We start from the raw sequence: 18,275 nt of genomic DNA, 5'->3' as shown, positions 1-18,275 counted from the left end.
CGCCAAGTTCTGCAGCGTGCAAGGAGACCCTGCAACTCTTCCTCTGATTGGGGAAAGGAGGGGCTGCCTGGGGGTTTGGAGGGTGTGGCATTTGGGGGCACACAAAGCTCTGATGGCGCTTTAGCCTCCTTCCGTCTTGGGGTCCAGAAGCCTCAGATGTGGGGTCGTGGCAACTTAGGGCTGCAGACCCCTGGACTAGAGCACCACCGGGGAAGCGTCTCAGGCACCAGGGGTCCCGGTCCGGCCCAGGTTCTTGGCAGTGGTGCTAAAGTAACTTTCACTAGTGCAGTGGCGCGGCTAGAGGGCGTGCAAAGCAGGGCACCTCACCACAGCGTGCAAGCGGCTTCTCCCCCTCCCTTCAAAGTCATTCCGCGCCACACAGCTCCGTCTTGCTCCCGGTGCCTGGAATGGCTCCAAAGGAAAGGCCACTTGCGCATTCCAGTGAGGCACCCTGCAAAACCGCTTTTCCTGCACTCTCAAATAATATTTGGCTACAGTGAACAGTGCTGGAAGGGCATAACGGGTGGGGAGTGGGCAGTGACTGGGTGGGCAGATTGACGGTGGGTCCCCAGTCTCATAAGAACATAAGAACAGCCCCACTGGATCAGGCCATAGGCCCATCTAGTCCAGCTTCCTGTATCTCACAGCGGCCCACCAAATGCCCCAGGGAGCACACCAGGTAACAAGAGACCTGCAAGGCTTCCTGGGAATTGTAGTTAAGAACATAAGAACAGCCCCACTGGATCAGGCCATAGGCCCATCTAGTCCAGCTTCCTCTATCTCACAGCGGCCCACCAAATGCCCCAGGGAGCACACCAGGTAACAAGAGACCTGCTGGCTTCCTGGGAATTGTAGTTAAGAACATAAGAACAGCCCCACTGGATCAGGCCATAGGCCCATCTAGTCCAGCTTCCCGTATCTCACAGCGGCCCACCAAATGCCCCAGGGAGCACACGGGGTTGTGACACGAGAAAGGTCGAAAACCACTGCTTGAACTTTAACTGGTTGAAGACCAGGCTTTTAACTGTTGTAAGTTTACTCAAGGTTCTAACAGAGGCAGGTGGGATAGAAATCTTAGGAAAGGGAACTGGATTCTGCACTTGAGAAGGGTCTGACTAGATATCTGAGGCTGATTGGAAAGAACCAGAGAATTCATTAGTGGGTTGGTGCTCTCAGAAGCAGGAAGGAAGGAGGACAAAGCAGGGTGAGCCCCTCAGCAGCTGAGCACAGAATAATCAGCCCCCAAATGCCTGCCCTACGGAGAGCAATCTCCTTACACAGCCTGTGATGAAACATCTGCATCATTCAAGGGGCCCGTCTCTGTGGGGAGGTCTCTTTCCTCATACAGACATAACTGGGCCTCCATCTAGGACTGGGGCAACAGCCCTGCCAAGATGCCCCTGCTAGATGCAACCCTCCTCCACCCCAAAGCAAGGTCGCCCCCACCCCCACATCAGCTCTCAAGGTCTGAGTTATAATTCATCACCTGGAATCAATAAGACATTTGTCTTATCTGCTGCTGAATCTCACTTAGGGACTGGGCTTCCTGAAAAATTGCAATAGGAGATTGAGGCAGAAAGTATAGCAGGAAAGGTGGGTTTTGGTGGGCCTGGAAGGGCTTTGCAGAAGCATGTTTTGCAAGGAGATTTCAAGGATGGGAGGGAGGAGAGTAGATGGGCAGAGACAGAGAAAGAAACAGGGACAAAGGGAAGAAGTGGAAGGAAGTGAATCAAGATGTGTGGGGCTCACCCCACAGAGGCACTTCTGGGTCGGAACCAGTGCTATGGAGCAAATGGGAAGAGAATTTTGAATTGCATGAGAAAGTGAAATTTGAAAAGGGTACGAAGCATCAGAGTTTCCCCAGCATTTTCTTTCTCCCTCACAGACAGTGAGATGGATTTGGGGCCATGTTCCAGAGGGTCTCCTCTTCCAACTTTGCAGCCTACTCAGGTAAGGGGCAGATCACCAGGGCAGTGTTGAAGAAACAGCTCTGGATGTTTCCTCCACTTTTTTTCTCAGTTGAAAGAGCCTGATTCTTTCCTGTGCTTTCTGGTGCTGCAAAACATCCAGGCGGCCTGTTCAGAAGAGTGTGACCTTCAGGTACAAGAGTTGGGATGCTCATCAGATGTTGATCAGGAGATTTTTGCAGTTGGAGTTGCCTCCCTTACCATATCTCTGTCATCACATATTGTCATGTCCTTGTTAAGACTTGAGAATGTATCTTTCTAAAAAGCACTTTGTCTCTTTTCCCGCATAACTGTTCCCTCAAATCACAGTAGCGTACATAAAAGGGCAGGGATGGGGGATGCTCTAGAGCAGTGATTTTCAACCTTTCTCATCTCATGGCACACTAAGGTGCTAAAATTGTCAAGGCACACCATCAGTTTTTTGACAATCGTCAAGGCACACCATGCTGCCAGTGGGTGGCTCTCGTCCCCCAATAGACCTACTAACAAATGACCCACCCCCAAACTCCCGCGGCATACCTGCGGACCACTCATGGCACACCAATGTGCCAAGGCACACTGTTGAAAATTGCTGCTCTAGAGCAGGGGTGCCCAAACCCCAGCCCGGGGGACACTTGCAGCCCTCAAGTCTCTCAAGCCTTTGAGGGACTTACTGGAGCCCGTGCTGGCCCGATGCAACTGCTCTCAGCATGAGGACGACTGTTCAACCTCTCACTTGAGGTGTGGGATGAGGGCTCCCTCCACTACTTGCTGTTTCACGTCTGTGTTGCAGCAGTGGCAGCGAAGGAAATGCTGGCCTTGCTTTGTGCAAGTCCTTTTATAGGCCTTGAGCTACTGCAAGACTTTCATTCATTCATATAAGTTCCATCTCTAATAAATTCATTTATGTAAATTTATTCAAATTTTAAATGTAAATTAATTCTTTTCCCCCCCCCCCGGCCCCCGACACAGCCTCAGAGAGATGATGTGGCCATCCTCCCAAAATGTTTAGACGCCCCTGCTCTAGAGATATGATTTGTGAGGAGTGAATGATTTCTTTTTTCAGAGTCCAGTGTCCTTTGAGGATGTGGCTGTGCGCTTCACAGAGGAGGAGGGAGCTCTGCTGGATCCAGACCAAAAAGTTCTGTATAGGGAAGTCATGCTGGAGAATTATGGGATCGCGGCCTCTTTGGGTAAGGATGCCCTTTCTCCCTGGTGCACAGGACCAAAGTCTTGAACTCTCCGTCTTCTTGTTTCTCGCTGCCCGAATTGCACCATAGAAGTGGGCTCTGTGGGGCAGGAACCTGTGCCTGGGCAGGAACCTGCTATACCTCACTGTTGCAGAGCTCAGCTTAGCCTGACTGATGCCCTCTTGGAAGATGAAAAGCAGGATGTACAATCCTACAAAAAGAGTTTTGTTCTGATTTCCTTGGGGAGATGCCAGGCTTGCCGAAGGGATCACTTGGAATTGCTCCTGATTCTCGATCCTCTGCATTACTATGTTTCTAATTGTTGGGCTGCTCAGGACCAGGCGCTGCTGGGGAGGACTATTTCCTGGTCTGCCTATCCTGCCTCTTCTCCCCAAGGAAATGTGAGTGTATCAGGCTCAGCTGAAGGGAGTGTGGTTGCCCTGAGGCTATGCCTGTTTTCACCAGAGAGAGGGTGGACTGTGATTGGCCTGTTGCGCTGGGGGCACGAAGGAGGTCTGGTCTGGGAGGGTTTGAGTGTAAGTAGAAGTGGGATTCATGATAATATCCTATCAAATTATCAGTTATCAAATTTATATTTATCATAAGCAAGGGCCACGATGTTGTACTGCAGCGGTTCTCACACATTTAGCATCGGGACCCACTTTTTAGAATGAGAATCTGTCAGGACCCACCTGAAGTGGTCATGACCAGAAGTGACATCATGAAGCAGAAAATTTTTTAACAATCCAAGGCTGCAATCCTGCCCATATTTATCCAGGAGTAAATCCCATTGGCTATCATTGTTAAAAGAATATGCATAGTAGCTTGTTAAAAGTACAGGTCTGTCACATTTTCCCAAATGCATCACGTCTAATAAATTAAAAATAAAATATTTAAATGAATGGGGACCCACCTGAAATTGGCTCGCGACCCACTTAGTGGGTCCCAACCCACAGTTTGAGAAACACTGGTGTAGTGGTTTGATCCAGGTTCAAGTCCCCACTTAGGGCACAATCCTAACCAACCCTGCACATGCCCAATCTCATCTGATCTCAGAAGCTAAGCAGGGTCAGGCCTGGTTAGTACTTGGATGGGAGACCGCCTGGGAATCCCGGGTGCTGTAGGCTTATACCATAGTCTTTCCAGACTGAAGGTTGCCAACCATATACGCCACCCTCATCCCCTTGGAGGAAGGGTAGTATAAAAAGGTGAAAAATAAATAAATCATATTTTATTTTACCCCAAGGCCAGAATAGAAGGCCCACCCATTTGCTGGATCACCTCCAGGGCTTGTGGCTCTTGCTGTCTAGGACTCGGTCTGTCCCAATGCCAAAAGGACTTTGAAGCCTACTGATTTGCCAGCCATAGGACACAATACTATCCAACTATCCAGCGCTGATGCAGCCACAATGCAGCCCCGGGGTAAGGAAACATTTGTTCCCTTACCTTGAGGAGGTCTCCATGACTTCCTCCCCACCACAGGATGCATGCCCCATTAGCACTGCTGCACCAGCACTGGAAAAGTGGATAGGATTGGGCCCCTATTTGGTCATCTAAGCCTAACAAAAAGACAACCAGCTTAATGGCGCAATCCTAACCCCTTATGTCAGCACTTTCCAGCACTGGCATAGCTGGGACGTGTGCTGCAGCCTGCAGTTGGTGGTCACTCACCGAGGCCTCCTCAAAGTCAGGGAATGTTTGTTTCCTTACCTCAGAGCTGCATTGCCCTTAAGTGAGTGCTGGAAAGGATTGCGCCTCAAGTCATCCTTCTCTTGCTTTTCTTTGGTGATCCAATCTTAGAACTTTGTCTCGGTATTTATTTATTGAAAGAACTTATACCCTGCCTTTCTACCGCAATCAAGGCCTCTCTAGGCAGCTGACAAGATCAAAACACCAATACAAGTTATGGATATAAAACAATACTAAAACATCAAAATGTAAAAACAATTAGAACAATAAAACAGAAGCCAATGGATCAACATAGACTTATAAAATGGCATTTCATTTATTAAAAAAAAAAAGCTCCAACCCTGGATGTCGGCAGTCAGAGGCCTTCCTAACTAAAAAGGCCTCCCAAACAGCTCTAACGAGGGAGTCATTCTTTATTCCAGGGGGAGAGAATAACACAACCGAGATGCCACCACCGAGAAGGCCCTGTTTCTTGCCACCATCCCCCTCACCTCTGTCAATGGCAGCACATTTAGAAGGGCACCCTCTGATGACCTCAGTGGAAAGGTAGGATTATATGAGTAAGAGATTTTATAGTCAGATCAGCCAAGGGGAAGATGGAGTGTCCAATTCCTTAAAGCAGCTCTTCTTCCCTTTCTGAGCTTTTCTGGAGAGACACTCATGGAGTTTGGGGACAGAGGGAAGCCACCTTCCCCTAAGCCAGATTCTTGGCCCACCCAGCTCAGTCCTGTCTATGCTGACTGACAGCACCACGGGGGCCGTCGGTGGTCTCCTCGGTGGAAGTGGACTTCTGTTCCCTTCCCCCATAGAAAGCCTCAAGCCCCGCAATGGGGCTTCTCAAGTCTGCACCGGGTATTTTGCTGGCACAGACTTGAGATTGCTTGTGTCAGGCTTTTCAGCCAAGCAGGGCTGTGCTGGTCCCACCCCCTTCCTTCCCCAACTCCTCCTCTTGCCCCACCCCAGAACACCTCCCCCGCCCTGAAAGTCCTTACTTTCTCTTCCTTTTACTAGTGGTGTCCATCTGGCATTGGGCCCAGCACTGATGCTTCCTACATGGAGAGTGCCATAAACCTGGTTTACAACACTTGGCTCCGGTGCTGGGATTCAGCACTGGTGCTCAGAGTCTTAGGATTGGTTTCTCAGGCAGGGACATATCTCAGCCCTCCCTTGAGTTGGTACTGGAGATCGATCCCGAGTGACTAATCTGGGGGTCTCTTCCATGCAAAGCTGGTTCTCTACCACTGAGCTGCAGCTGCTGCAGACTGGTGTGGTGCTCCAGTGAGAACCCTGCTGGAGGACGGGGAGTGGAGAAGGCCACCTTCCTTCTCTGCTTGCCTCAATTTCCAGTCCCTATGCAGAGAGAGAATTGGTTTAGGAGGGGGAGTGGGATGGTTGGCCTTCTAGTTGAGGCTTCCCTTCCATGTGCTGAGAAGTAGATGAAAGAAACATGCCTGGTTTTGCCTCCACAACTATATTCCCAATGGGTGATTCAGTTCAGGTTTCACTTTTACAGCACTTACATAAGGCAGACTGAGACTTTGGGATCTCTTTCTGAAGCACATTCATGTGTAAAGAACTCACCTTTTCCCCATCCCATACCCTGCCATTTGGGGGATCGGGGGGGGGGGTAGCCTCAAGTCAGGTCTCTTTGGAAAACCTTGACATTTTGCAGACTGAAGTCACGCATCTCCTTGTTTCTTCCCCAGAGGAATTTCCCAAACCTGCCTTCATTTTCCAGTTGGAAGAAGGGGAGTGTACATATCTCCAGGAAGAAGAGAAATCAGCAGGTAAGGAGCTGATGCAGAGGCCCACTTCACACAGCAGTAGATTCAGTTCACAGTGTGCAGGGTGAATTGAACCAGAGGGGTGGTGTGGTGAATGGGGACCCTTCACCACAACCAAAATTCTCTTGTGGAGCAACTTGGCAATGGTCAGGATGAGTCAGCAAAGTACTAGAATCAGGTTGCTTTAGAAAGCCTCAATATTTTGTACTCATCTCCCTGTTTCTTTCCCAGAGGAATTTCCCCCTGCCCTCATTTCCCAGCTGGAAGAAGGGGAGGGTGCATTTTTCCAGGAAGAGGTTAAATCAGCAGGTAACTTGCTTGTGCAAGTAATGTTAAACTCAGCAGGAGCTTCAGCCCAGTGGGTGCTGGGTGAATGAGAACAGACAGGTGCTGGGGCAAATTGGGACCCTTCACCACAATAGGAAGTTCCTTTCTAGAGTAACGTGGCGTTGGTTGGTGGAGTCAGCACAATACCTCCCTGCAATTCGGATCCCATCACCTGCAAGCCTAAGAAAGCAGTTCAGCTGAGCTGTAGACTAAAAGAGCCTGTGCGATGTGAACCGATTGCCTGGCCCACCACTTTCCTCCAAATGTCCACCTCCCAAGGGATTAAAAGGCAGTAAACCTCCACACCCACCTCTGCTTCCTAGAGCATCCTAGAGCTCTTGACCAGGAAGGCTCTCATTTTTGGAAGGGAGGAATGCCTGGCTGGGACTTCCCTCCATGTGAACCCCTAACTGGCATTACAGTCCAAGTCCTTTGCAGACTTTGCTACTGCTCACAAGTGCCAGACAGATGTGTTCAGAGCCAGGCAGGAGTTTCTGTGAATATTCACATACCTGGGTTGTTACTGTTGTTTTAAATCTGGGAATGTGCTTCTTGCCTGTCTCTCCCAGATGCGGCCTCTAGTCATCTCACAGCATCAAAGGCAAGAATTCCACTATGCTCTTTTAGGGGCTGTGAGAAAGATGGAGACACCCATGCCTTCTTGCACTTGGCATTCATTAGGATGAGTCAGCATATTCCTACCATTCTGAGCTTGGCACCTGCAAAGCTGAGTTTGGCTCACTTGAGTGACTGAGGGCTCAAGCCTATCCAACTTTTAAGCACTGATTCAGCCTTGCCAAAGGGGTATCCTGGAGTGGAGGGGTAGTCACAGAGGCCTCCTCAAAGTATAGGAACATTTATTCCCTTATCTCACAGCAACTGTTAGCCTGCACATCTCGTCTGATCTCGGAAGCTAAGCAGAGTCAGGCCTGGTTAGTACTTGGATGGGAGACTGCCTGGGAATACTGGGTGCTGTAGGCTTATACCATAGTCTTTCGAGACTGAAGGTTGCCAACCATCTCCCTATATACTGAACACTATCTCCCGATCTTGTCTGATCTTGGAAGCTAAGCAGGGTCAGGCCTGGTTAGTACTTGGATGGGCGACCGCCTGGGAATACCAGGTGCTGTAGGCTTCTACTATAGTCTTTCGATACTGAAGGTTGCCAACCATTCCCTTATCTCAGCTGCATTGGTGCTGGAAAGTTGGATAGGATTGGGCCGTGAGGCTCTAGCCCTCCAGTCTCTTCCCTCCGCATTTCCCCTTCTGCTCAGATGGTTACACAGGTTACAAGCAACATCACTTCAGCTGTGCTCAGGTCTGTAACAAGGAAGCAAGGCAGGCATTGCTACCCATTCCCCTGGAGAATCATTACAACGGTAAACATTAATTCATACTTTCAGCATCCACAAAAGAAGAGCAAAAGAAGCCTGACTTAAAGAAGTCACATTCCCCTTCTTCTCAAGCATGACTTCCGGCTTGGATTCAGCTGAGCCCCTTCCCCCTTGGCGAAACACCAGCCACCGCCTCAAAGGACACCAGACCCTAAATGAAGAAAGTCCCAGATCATCCCCACCCAGCAAATGCAGGAGCCAGGCTTCTACAAAAATGTCCCCATTTATCCTTACCATGTGGAGGAATTATGTTTAAGCACTGGTAGTACCAGATGGAAGTGTGGGAGCTTCCCCAGGCCATGTTGTGAACACTGTCTCGGACTTCCTCTAAAGTGGTGCAGTCAAAGCACTTTGGAGGCTGGAGGTCCTCTTGCTCTGCTTTGGCACCTCATTAAAGCCAAATGGAGAAAAGGCCAGCATGAGATTCTTCTCTTTATTTTCTTAGAATGGGTGGATCTTAACGCTTTGTGCTTCTTGTGAGGGTGGGGGGAGGTGCACCCAGTCAGCCGCAACCCACTGCTGGTGGCAGCTGTGGAGAAACAGACCCCGTTTTCAGGTCCAGCTCTGGATAAACCTAGATCATTTGCTCCTAGGAGAGGCACCTCCAAATGGATTAACTGGGCGAAAACCTCCACACCCTCCTCTGCTCACACAGGCAGGATCCCAGAATCTTGACTGGGGAGGGGCTCATTTTTGGAAGGGAGGAACGCCAGGCTGGGACTTCTCTCCATGTGAACCCCCGGCTGACATTTCAGTCCAAGTTCTGTGCACAGTTTGCTTCTACTCAGTATTGCCTGGCAAACATTTTCAGAGCCATGTGGGAATGTGTTACATACAGGTCATGTTTCCTTAACTGCTGAATCAGGGACCTGCGGATTTGACCCACCACAGGTCCCAACCAGGAGGCCAACCTGTACCTTCTGCATGCAACCAGAAGAGTCTTTCAGTCATGTCTGGGAGATGGTCTAAGGCCTACAGAGGCAGCGGTCCGTCTGAGCTTTAGAAGGTCTCCAGAAGGCCTTAGAAATGCACTTCTGGTTTTCATTTCCAAGGCCCTCCGGGATTCCCAGACCACCTCCTGGGTGCGGCTGTCGGCCCCACCCCCAAACTTTATTATCCATGGTTTTCAGCATCCGTGGGGGTTCCGGGAATGGAATCCCTGCAGATGCTGAGGTCAGACTGTACTCCCCTGCCAGGAAATTTTTGCTTTAACGTTGGAATTTTGTAGTCAGAAATAACTACTCTCTTTATTTCCTCCACAGACTTTCCCAAAGCTGACTTTGTCTCCTGGCTGGAAGAAGGGGGGGTCCTGGACTCCTCAGAAGGGGATGGATCAACAGGTAGGGAAGGGGATGGATCAACTGCTTAGCTCTGTTGTGTAATCTGTCCTTTGGGTCGGCTTTAGGGCCTTAGCTGCCATCTCAATTTGTGACTGACTCATGCCCCAGCTTGGAATCATCCATGCCAAGGTGTTACAAGGAGAGCACGATGAGCAGAGCCCTGCCTCCTGCAGAGCTTTCTCCACCCTGAAGCAGGAAGCCAGCGACTGGCCCCTTACCAAATGTGTCAGCCTCTGCCTGAGCTCACACGTGAGGTCTCCTCTGCACATAAGAACAGCCCCACTGGATCAGGCCATAGGCCCATCTAGTCCAGCTTCCTGTATCTCACAGCGGCCCACCAAATGCCCCAGGGAGCACACCACATAACAAGAAGACCTGCAAGGCCTCCTGGGAATTGTAGTTTAAGAACATAAGAACAGCCCCACTGGGTCAGGCCATAGGCCCATCTAGTCCAGCTTCCTGTATCTCACAGCGGCCCACCAAATGCCCCAGGGAGCACACCAGATAACAAGAGACCTGCATCCTGGTGCCCTCCCTTGCATTGGCATTCTGACATAGCCCATTTCTAAAATCAGGAGGTTGCACATACACATCATGGCTTGTAACCTGTAATGGATTTTTCCTCCAGAAACATGTCCAATCCCCTTTTAAAGGCGTCCAGGCCAGACGTCATCACCACATCCTGTGGCAAGGAGTTCCACAGACCAACCACACGTTGAGTAAAGAAATATTTTCTTGCACCCGACATACCATGCCTGCACTCTACCTCTCTGAGGAGCAGGGGCAGTGTGGGAAGGGGGAAGGGCTAAAGGAAATAAGTGTGCTCCTGGCACAGCACCTTTCCCAATAAGAATAATAAATATGGTGCTAAAGAGTGGCAACGTTCCTAAAATGTAAGTAAAGGTAAAGTCATACACACTGGGGCAAAGAATCAAGACTTCACCTCTAAACCAGGGGTCTCCAAACTTTTTGGCCAGAGGGCTGCATCAAATATCTGGCTTGGTGTTGAGGGCCGGAAAAAAAAACTTAAATATAAAATTTAAATAAATAAATTAGAGATGGAACTTAGATGAGTGAATAACTGAATGAACGGGCTCATTCATTCAACCTCTCTGGCCCTCAGGACACCCTCCAGACACAATCAGAGCACAGTTCTGGTCATGTTCAGTTGAGCGGGCCAGAGGTTTTCAGGGAACAAGAGGTTGGCTTGCTGCGGGCTGCATCTGGCCCCCGGGCCGGGGTTTGGAGACCCCTGCTCTAGGCTAATGGGTTCTGAGCTGACAGATCAGGAGAGAGATCTTGGGGTGCTGGTGGACAGGTCGATGAAAGTGTCGACCCAATGTGCGGCGGCAGTGAAGAAGGCCAATTCTATGCTTGGGATCATTAGGAAGGGTATTGAGAACAAAATAGCTAATATTATAATGTCGTTGTACAAATCAGTGGTAAGGCCACACCATCCAGTTCTGGTTGCCACATCTCAAAAAGGACATAGTGGAAATGGAAAAGGTGCAAAAGAGGGCGAGTAAAATGATTACTGGGCTGGGGCACCTTCCTTATGAGGAAAGGCTATGGCTTTGGGCCTCTTCAGCCTAGAAAAGAGGTGCCTGAGGGGGGACATGATTGAGACATGCAAAATTATGCAGGGGCTGGATACAGCGAATAGAGAGAAATGCTCTTTTCCCTCTCGCATAACACCAGAACCAGGACATCCACTAAAGTTGAGTGTTGGGAGAGTTAGGACAGACAGAAGAAAATATTTCTTTACCCTGCATGTAATTAGTCTGTGGAACTCCTTGCCACAGGAAGTGGTGATGGCATCTTGCCTAGATACCTTTTGCGACAGCCTCCACGACCTTCTCCCTGAGGGCCGTGCAGTTTGTTTATTGCCCCTAGAGGTAATTAACAGGCCATAACCCTCTAAGCCGCAGTCCTAACCCCTTGTGTCAGAGCTTTCCAGCACTGACATAAGAGCAATGAAGCTCTGAGGTAAAGGTACAAACATTCCCTTACTTTGAGGAAGCCTCTGTGAGTGACACCCAACTGTAGGATGCAGCGCAGGTCCCATTGGCACTGCTATGCCAGTGCTGGAAAGCACTGACATAAGGGGTTGGGATTGCGCCCTTAGCCACTTAACATCTCTCAGGCTTCTCCAGTTTCAGTTGCCAAATTGCTCTATAACCATAAGAGCTTTCAGTTCTGGTAGTCAGGCCAATTTGGTGAACCCCTTTAAGCCATGCTGCGGCCTGAGCCTCCCTGACTCAGCTTGAACCCAGGAGCCGGTGTCAGTTACTGGGGTCTCCAGTTCACATACCAATCACTCTGGATTAGCTCCCACAACCCTCGTTCCATCAGTCCCAATAATCCAGTCAGCTGTAATAGATAGGATTTACTGAAGAGAAAGTTTAAGAATAGTTATACAGACAGGCACTGCATCAGTCAAAGATTTCAGAATTTAGAGTAGGGCATATCCATACAATACAACACTCAGCAATGATAGAACGATAAAGAGCTAACTCCGAACTCTATCACTCACCAAAGTCTTACACTTTCAGAGTTCCAGTTCAACCCATCCTTGCTGCAGTCAAGGCAGGTCCATCTTGTCAGAACGGTCACAGCTCAGGCCCCCTTGGCCAGAGATGAACTAAGACAAAGGAAAGCTACTTCCTTCCACCTTTGTAGGTCTCCTGACCCAACCACCAATCAGAACTCGGATCCAGTCGAACATTCTAGGTGTGGACATTCTAGGTGTGCCACAAGCCTTCTCCACAAGCCACATGGTGGACTCCCCCCACTGAACCTGAAAGGTTCACAGCTGCACCTCGTTGTTAATCAAGTCGGCCTTGGAGCCAATTTAGCAGCTTGGTACCTTATCTGAGGGCCCTGTGAAGTAGCCGCCTCCACAAATATTACCTGATTCCCCCAAGGATCACTTTTCTGTCACACCTTTAAGAGGGGATTGGACACATTTCTGGAGGAAAAGTTCATCACGGGTTACAAGTCATAGTAGGTATGTGCAAGCTCCTGGTTTTAGAGGTAGGCTGCCTCTGATTGCAAGATGCAGGGGAGGTCACCACAAGGCAGACTGGATAACAGATCAGTGCAATGCAGAGAATGCCCTTTCCCTCAAAGAAGAGACTGAGCGATAACTTCCAATAAAAGATGGTAGCTTCATTAAGCAAGAATACAAAAAATGCATAATTTTGAGACATACAAAATTATGCAGGGAATGGACAGAGTGGATAGGGAGATGCTCTTTACACTCTCACATAATACCAGAACCAGGGGACATCCACTAAAATTGAGTGTTGGGCGGGTTAGGACAGACAAAAGAAAATATTTCTTTACTCAGCGTGTGGTCGGTCTGTGGAACTCCTTGCCACAGGATGTGGTGCTGGCGTCTAGCCTAGACGCCTTTAAAAGGGGATTGGACAAGTTTCTGGAGGAAAAATCCATTATGGGGTACAAGCCATGATGTGTAAGCGCAACCTCCTGATTTTAGAAATGGGTTATATCAGAATGCCAGATGTAGGGGAGGGCACCAGGATGAGGTCTCTTGTTATCTGGTGTGCTCCCTGGGGCATTTGGTGGGCCGCTGTGAGATACAGGAAGCTGGACTAGATGGGCCTATGGCCTGATCCAGTGGGGCTGTTCTTATGCTCTTATGTTCTTAAAACAGATACCCTTTTTCACCCAGAATAGTATTGTAATACCCTAACCAGAGTGTAATACCCTACCCAGGACCAGAGTGTCCTCTAGCGGTGAGTGCAGTGTAGTGAGAGTGTATTTGGTGCAGCCGATGGAAAGGAGTTTGTAGGGAAAGAGTTCCAGCAGTCCCTGCTCCTTCCAGTCCTGCGTCTAACAACTAACAAGCAAGGGTGGACAAACATTTTGGCAGGAGGGCCATATCATCTCTCTGATATCGTGTCGGGGGCTGGGAAAAAGAATGAATTTACATTTCAAATTTGAATAAATTTACATAAATGAATATATTAGAGACAGAACTTCTATGAATGCATTTTACTAAGCTTATTTATAATACACATGAGAACTATCATACAGGCAGGTAGAACTACATGAGAACTGTTTGTCACACACCTCTTACGTAGTGAAAACATACAGATCCAACCAGAAACACAAAGAGGCATAAGGTACATATCTGCGGGTATGCAGATATTTTGATACAGGGGTTACTTGAATTCTATTTGGAGGGCAGATACAGAATGCAAATGCAATGAAAGGATTACAGATTCATGGCTCACAATTAAAGATTCATGAAAGAATTACAAGGTGGCTTTCAGCTAGAAGCACAATGGTAGATTAGCTCTTTCCTCCCAGGATGGGAGACATAAGAACAGCTCTGCTGGATCAGGCCATACGCCCATCTAGTCCAGCTTCCTGTATCTCACAGCGGCCCACCAAATGCCCAGGGAGCACACAAGACAACAAGAGACTTGCATCCTGGTGCCCTCCCCTGCATCTGGCATTCTGAGGTAGCCCACTTCTAAAATCAGGAGGCTGAACAAACACATCATGGCTTGTAACCCGTGATGGGGGAGTGGGAATCATGTACACAAGCAACACTTTGAGCTTGACCAAAGTCTTTGGAAAACAAGGCCAGAGTTCGTAATGTCTGTACTGCCTATTTTGTGCCTGGGGTTCTGGGAAAGCAGTTCATCTTGCACACTGGTATCCATCAAGGTTGGCATATGAAACTGTGGTACTGTTATTTGGTATCAGAGTCTGTAATACTAACATAACCAGAAAGAGAAAGAAATGTAAAGCCAAAAACTGGCGGGGGGGGGGGAATTATCCCGTAATTGAGGCTGGTGCCACTGAATCCATTGGGGTGTGCCTAGGCGTGCATCTCAGAAGTCCCAATTTTCTGTGGCACTGCTGGTGAAGGTTCTCTCTCTGTTCTAGGAGGCAATGGACATGATAATAAAGATGAGAGGGAGCCACGAGGGATGTCCCCAGAAACAACCCTTTCTGATCTCGAGGAAGTGACTTTTAGAGGCAAAGACAGATCATGGAAGCAGGAAGGAAACCAGACAGAGACATGGAGAACTACATCTGATGCTCCTCGGGGTGGGGACTTGAGTGTCATCCAAGTCGATCCACGAAAAGAAACGAGGAAGGAAAAATGCCGTCAAAGTGCAGAAACCTTCAGGAGTAAAACAAAACTTAGAAAACATTCAAGAACCCCCAGAGGGGAGAAATCACATAAATGCTTGGAGTGTGGGAAGAGCTTCAGTAAGAAAGCAAAACTGATTCGGCATCAAAGAACCCACACAGGGGAGAAACCATATGGATGCTTGCAGTGTGGAAAGAGCTTCAGTGAGAACACACACCTGACTTTGCATCAAAGAACCCACACAGGGGAGGAGCTGTATAGCTGCTTGGAATGTGGGAAGAGCTTCTCTTCAAGCTCAGGTCTTAAAAGTCATCAAAGAACCCACACTGGAGAGAAACCTTATAAATGCTTGGAGTGTGGAAAGAACTTCAGAAATAGGTCAGAAGTGACTCGGCATCAAAGGACCCATACAGGGGAGAAACCGTTTGAATGCTTTGAGTGTGGAAAGAGCTTCAGTAGGAACTCACACTTGACTTCGCATCAAAGAACCCACACAGGGGAGAAGCCATATAAATGCTTGGAGTGCGGAAAGAGCTTCAGTCAGAGCACAGGCCTGACTTTGCATCAAAGAATCCACACTGGGGAGAAGCCATATCAGTGCTTGGAGTGTGGAAAGAGCTTCAGTGTGAGCTCAAGCCTGACTATGCATCAAATAACCCACACAGGGGAGAAACCATTTAAGTGCTTGGAATGTGGAAGGAGTTTCCGTTGCAACTCGGACCTAAGAACTCATGGAAGAACCCACACAGGAGAGAAACCATATGAATGCTTGCAATGTGGAAAGCACTTTATTAGGACGTCAGACCTGACATTGCATCGAAGAACCCACACAGGGGAAAAACCCTATAAATGCTTGGAGTGTGGAAAGAGCTTCAGAGTGAGGTCATTCCTGACCTTGCATCAAAGAACACACACTGGGGAAAAACCATATGAATGCTTCCAATGTGGAAAAAACTTCAGTCGGAGCTCACACCTGACTCTGCATCAAAGAACCCATACAGGGGAGAAATCTTATAAATGCTTGGAGTGTGGAAAGAGTGTCAGTAGCAGCTCACAGCTGACTGTGCATCAAAAAATCCATACAGGGGAGAAACCATATAAATGCTTGGAGTGTGGAAAGCACTTTATTAGGACGTCAGACCTGACATTGCATCAAAGAACCCACACAGGGGAAAAACCCTATAAATGCTTGGAGTGTGGAAAGAGCTTCAGAGTGAGGTCATTCTTGACCTTGCATCAAAGAACACACACTGGGGAAAAACCATATCAGTGTCTTCAGTGTGGGAAGAGGTACACTAATAGCTCACAATTGACTGTGCATCAGAGAACCCACACAGGGGAGAAACCATATAAGTGCTTGGAATGTGGAAGGAGTTTCCGTCGCAACTTGGACCTAAGAACTCATCGAAGAACCCACACAGGGGAGAAACCATATGAATGCTTGCAATGTGGAAAAAACTTCAGTCGGAGCTCACACCTGACTCTGCATCAAAGAACCCATACAGGGGAGAAATCTTATAAATGCTTGGAGTGTGGAAAGAGCGTCAGTAGCAGCTCACAACTGACTGTGCATCAAAAAATCCATACAGGGGAGAAACCATATAAATGCTTGGAGTGTGGAAAGTGCTTCAGTGTGAGCTCAAGCCTGACTGTGCATCAGAGAACCCACACAGGGGAGAAACCATATAAGTGCTTGGAATGTGGAAGGAGTTTCCGTTTCAACTGGGCGCTAAGAACTCATCGAAGAACCCACACAGGGGAGAAACCATATGAATGCTTGCAATGTGGAAAAAAGTTCAGTCAGAGCTCAAACCTGACTCTGCATCAAAGAACCCATACAGGGGAGAAACTTTATAAATGCTTGGAGTGTGAAAAGAGCTTTAGTGGGAGCTCAAGCCTGATTTCTCATCGAAGAACCCACACAGGAAAGAAACCATATACATGCTTGGAGTGTGGAAAGAGCTTCAGTAGGAGCTCAAACTTGACTACGCATCAGAGAACCCACACAGGGGAGAAACCATTTAAATGCCTGGAGTGTGGAAGAAGCTTCATTCTAAGAGCAGTCCTCACTGTGCATCAGAGAACCCACACAGGGGAGAAACCATATGAATGCTTGCAATGTGGAAAAAAGTTCAGTCAGAGCTCAAACCTGACTCTGCATCAAAGAACCCATACCGGGGAGAAACCTTATAAATGCTTGGAGTGTGAAAAGAGCTTTAGTGGGAGCTCAAGCCTGATTTCTCATCGAAGAACCCACACAGGAAAGAAAACATATACATGCTTGGAGTGTGGAAAGAGCTTCAGTAGGAGCTCAAGCTTGACTACGCATCAGAGAACCCACACAGGGGAGAAACCATTTAAATGCCTGGAGTGTGGAAGAAGCTTCAGTCGAAGACAAGTCCTCACTATGCATCAGAGAACCCACAGGGGGGAAGAAACAATTTAAATGCTTGGAGTTTTATGAAAACTTCTGCCTTGCAGCACATTGTGGTACACACACAGTATATAAACTTCATCTATGCCTTCCACTGTTGACATCAAAACATCCCTACACCCAGTTTTAGCAGTGCTTTGAACTTCAATCATGAGCAGTATAGTATCCATGAGATCCAACTTGGATATTCTTGAGAAAACAGTTTCTCAAAAGAACAACAGCCACATCAACAGATACAAGATAATAAATCTGATGAAACAATTGTTACTATATAGAAATTTATTCACAGGGCAATATAAGTTGATGTCTAGAGAAGAATTAATAGAAGAAGGTTTTAATGTCTCTGGTTCTTATTTCTACAAATATCAGAAAGATTTAAAATCGATAAAAAAATTATATGTATTTGAAGAGGAAGAGTCAATACTGGAAAAACAACAAGAATCCAAAGAGCAGATAATCTCTAAAACTTATAAATTGTTTAAATCTGAAAGGAAGACGAACAGGTTAAATAATGTATGATTTGGAGCGGGCAGGGCCTGAGGTGGCTGAGTAGCCGTGTTTTTTGAGCTCCTGGAAAGCGCTTGGAAAGCATGTTATTTCTTTCCAAAATCACGGGTCTGATGAGATCCGAGGATCAGTGGTCAGGAGAGGCCTCGATCCTACAGATGGTGTACGGTTATGGAGAAGAAGGGGTCAGCCAGGGACTGTTTATTCTCCAAGGGAACCCAGCCATTGATGTCAGTGATGGTGAGGATTCAATGTTGAAATTGCCAAAGGCTCCAAGCAGGGAAGGAAGTTGAAAGGAGCAAATGAGTGTTGTTATGTGTGTCTGGCATTAATTGACTAATTGACTGCCTGATTAAGCTTCAGCCAGAGAGAAGGAGAAGGAGGGGCAGGCTTTCCCCCTCCTGGGAGAAGAGGAATGAGGGGGAGGTTTTCTCTGCTTATTTGTATGTTGATGTGAGAAGAAGCTTTGGAGGAGATCTGCTGAGATTGTTATGGAAATATGAGTGCGTAACTCTAACTTTATAAATTAAAAG

At 48.0% G+C, this 18,275-nt stretch overlaps 1 protein-coding gene across 1 annotated transcript; it reads left to right on the top strand.

Annotated features, from left to right (window-relative positions):
- Positions 1 to 841: 841 nt before the first annotated feature.
- Positions 842 to 17,334, top strand: LOC136640330 (zinc finger protein 585A-like). Its single transcript, XM_066615377.1, has 5 exons — positions 842 to 1,950; positions 3,013 to 3,139; positions 6,532 to 6,612; positions 9,593 to 9,670; positions 14,591 to 17,334. The coding sequence occupies exons 1-5, from the start codon at positions 1,894 to 1,896 to the stop codon at positions 17,245 to 17,247; spliced, it is 3,000 nt and encodes a 999-aa protein (XP_066471474.1). The 5' UTR covers positions 842 to 1,893; the 3' UTR covers positions 17,248 to 17,334.
- The last annotated feature ends 941 nt before the right edge of the window (positions 17,335 to 18,275 follow it).

The sequence above is a fragment of the Tiliqua scincoides genome, chromosome 2 (assembly GCF_035046505.1).
Source record: "Tiliqua scincoides isolate rTilSci1 chromosome 2, rTilSci1.hap2, whole genome shotgun sequence".
In the NCBI taxonomy this organism is placed as follows: Eukaryota; Metazoa; Chordata; class Lepidosauria; order Squamata; family Scincidae; genus Tiliqua; species Tiliqua scincoides.
Note: the sequence above shows the minus strand (reverse complement) of the source record. Positions and strands in the feature narration are given on the sequence as shown.

Excerpts from the sequence above, each read along its gene's own strand:
- LOC136640330 (XM_066615377.1), top strand. The coding sequence starts at position 1,894 with ATGGATTTGGGGCCATGTTCCAGAGGGTCTCCTCTTCCAACTTTGCAG. Across the intron at positions 1,951-3,012 it reads CAACTTTGCAGCCTACTCAG|AGTCCAGTGTCCTTTGAGGA; the intron begins GTAAGGGGCAGA and ends TTCTTTTTTCAG. Across the intron at positions 3,140-6,531 it reads TGGGATCGCGGCCTCTTTGG|AGGAATTTCCCAAACCTGCC; the intron begins GTAAGGATGCCC and ends TTTCTTCCCCAG.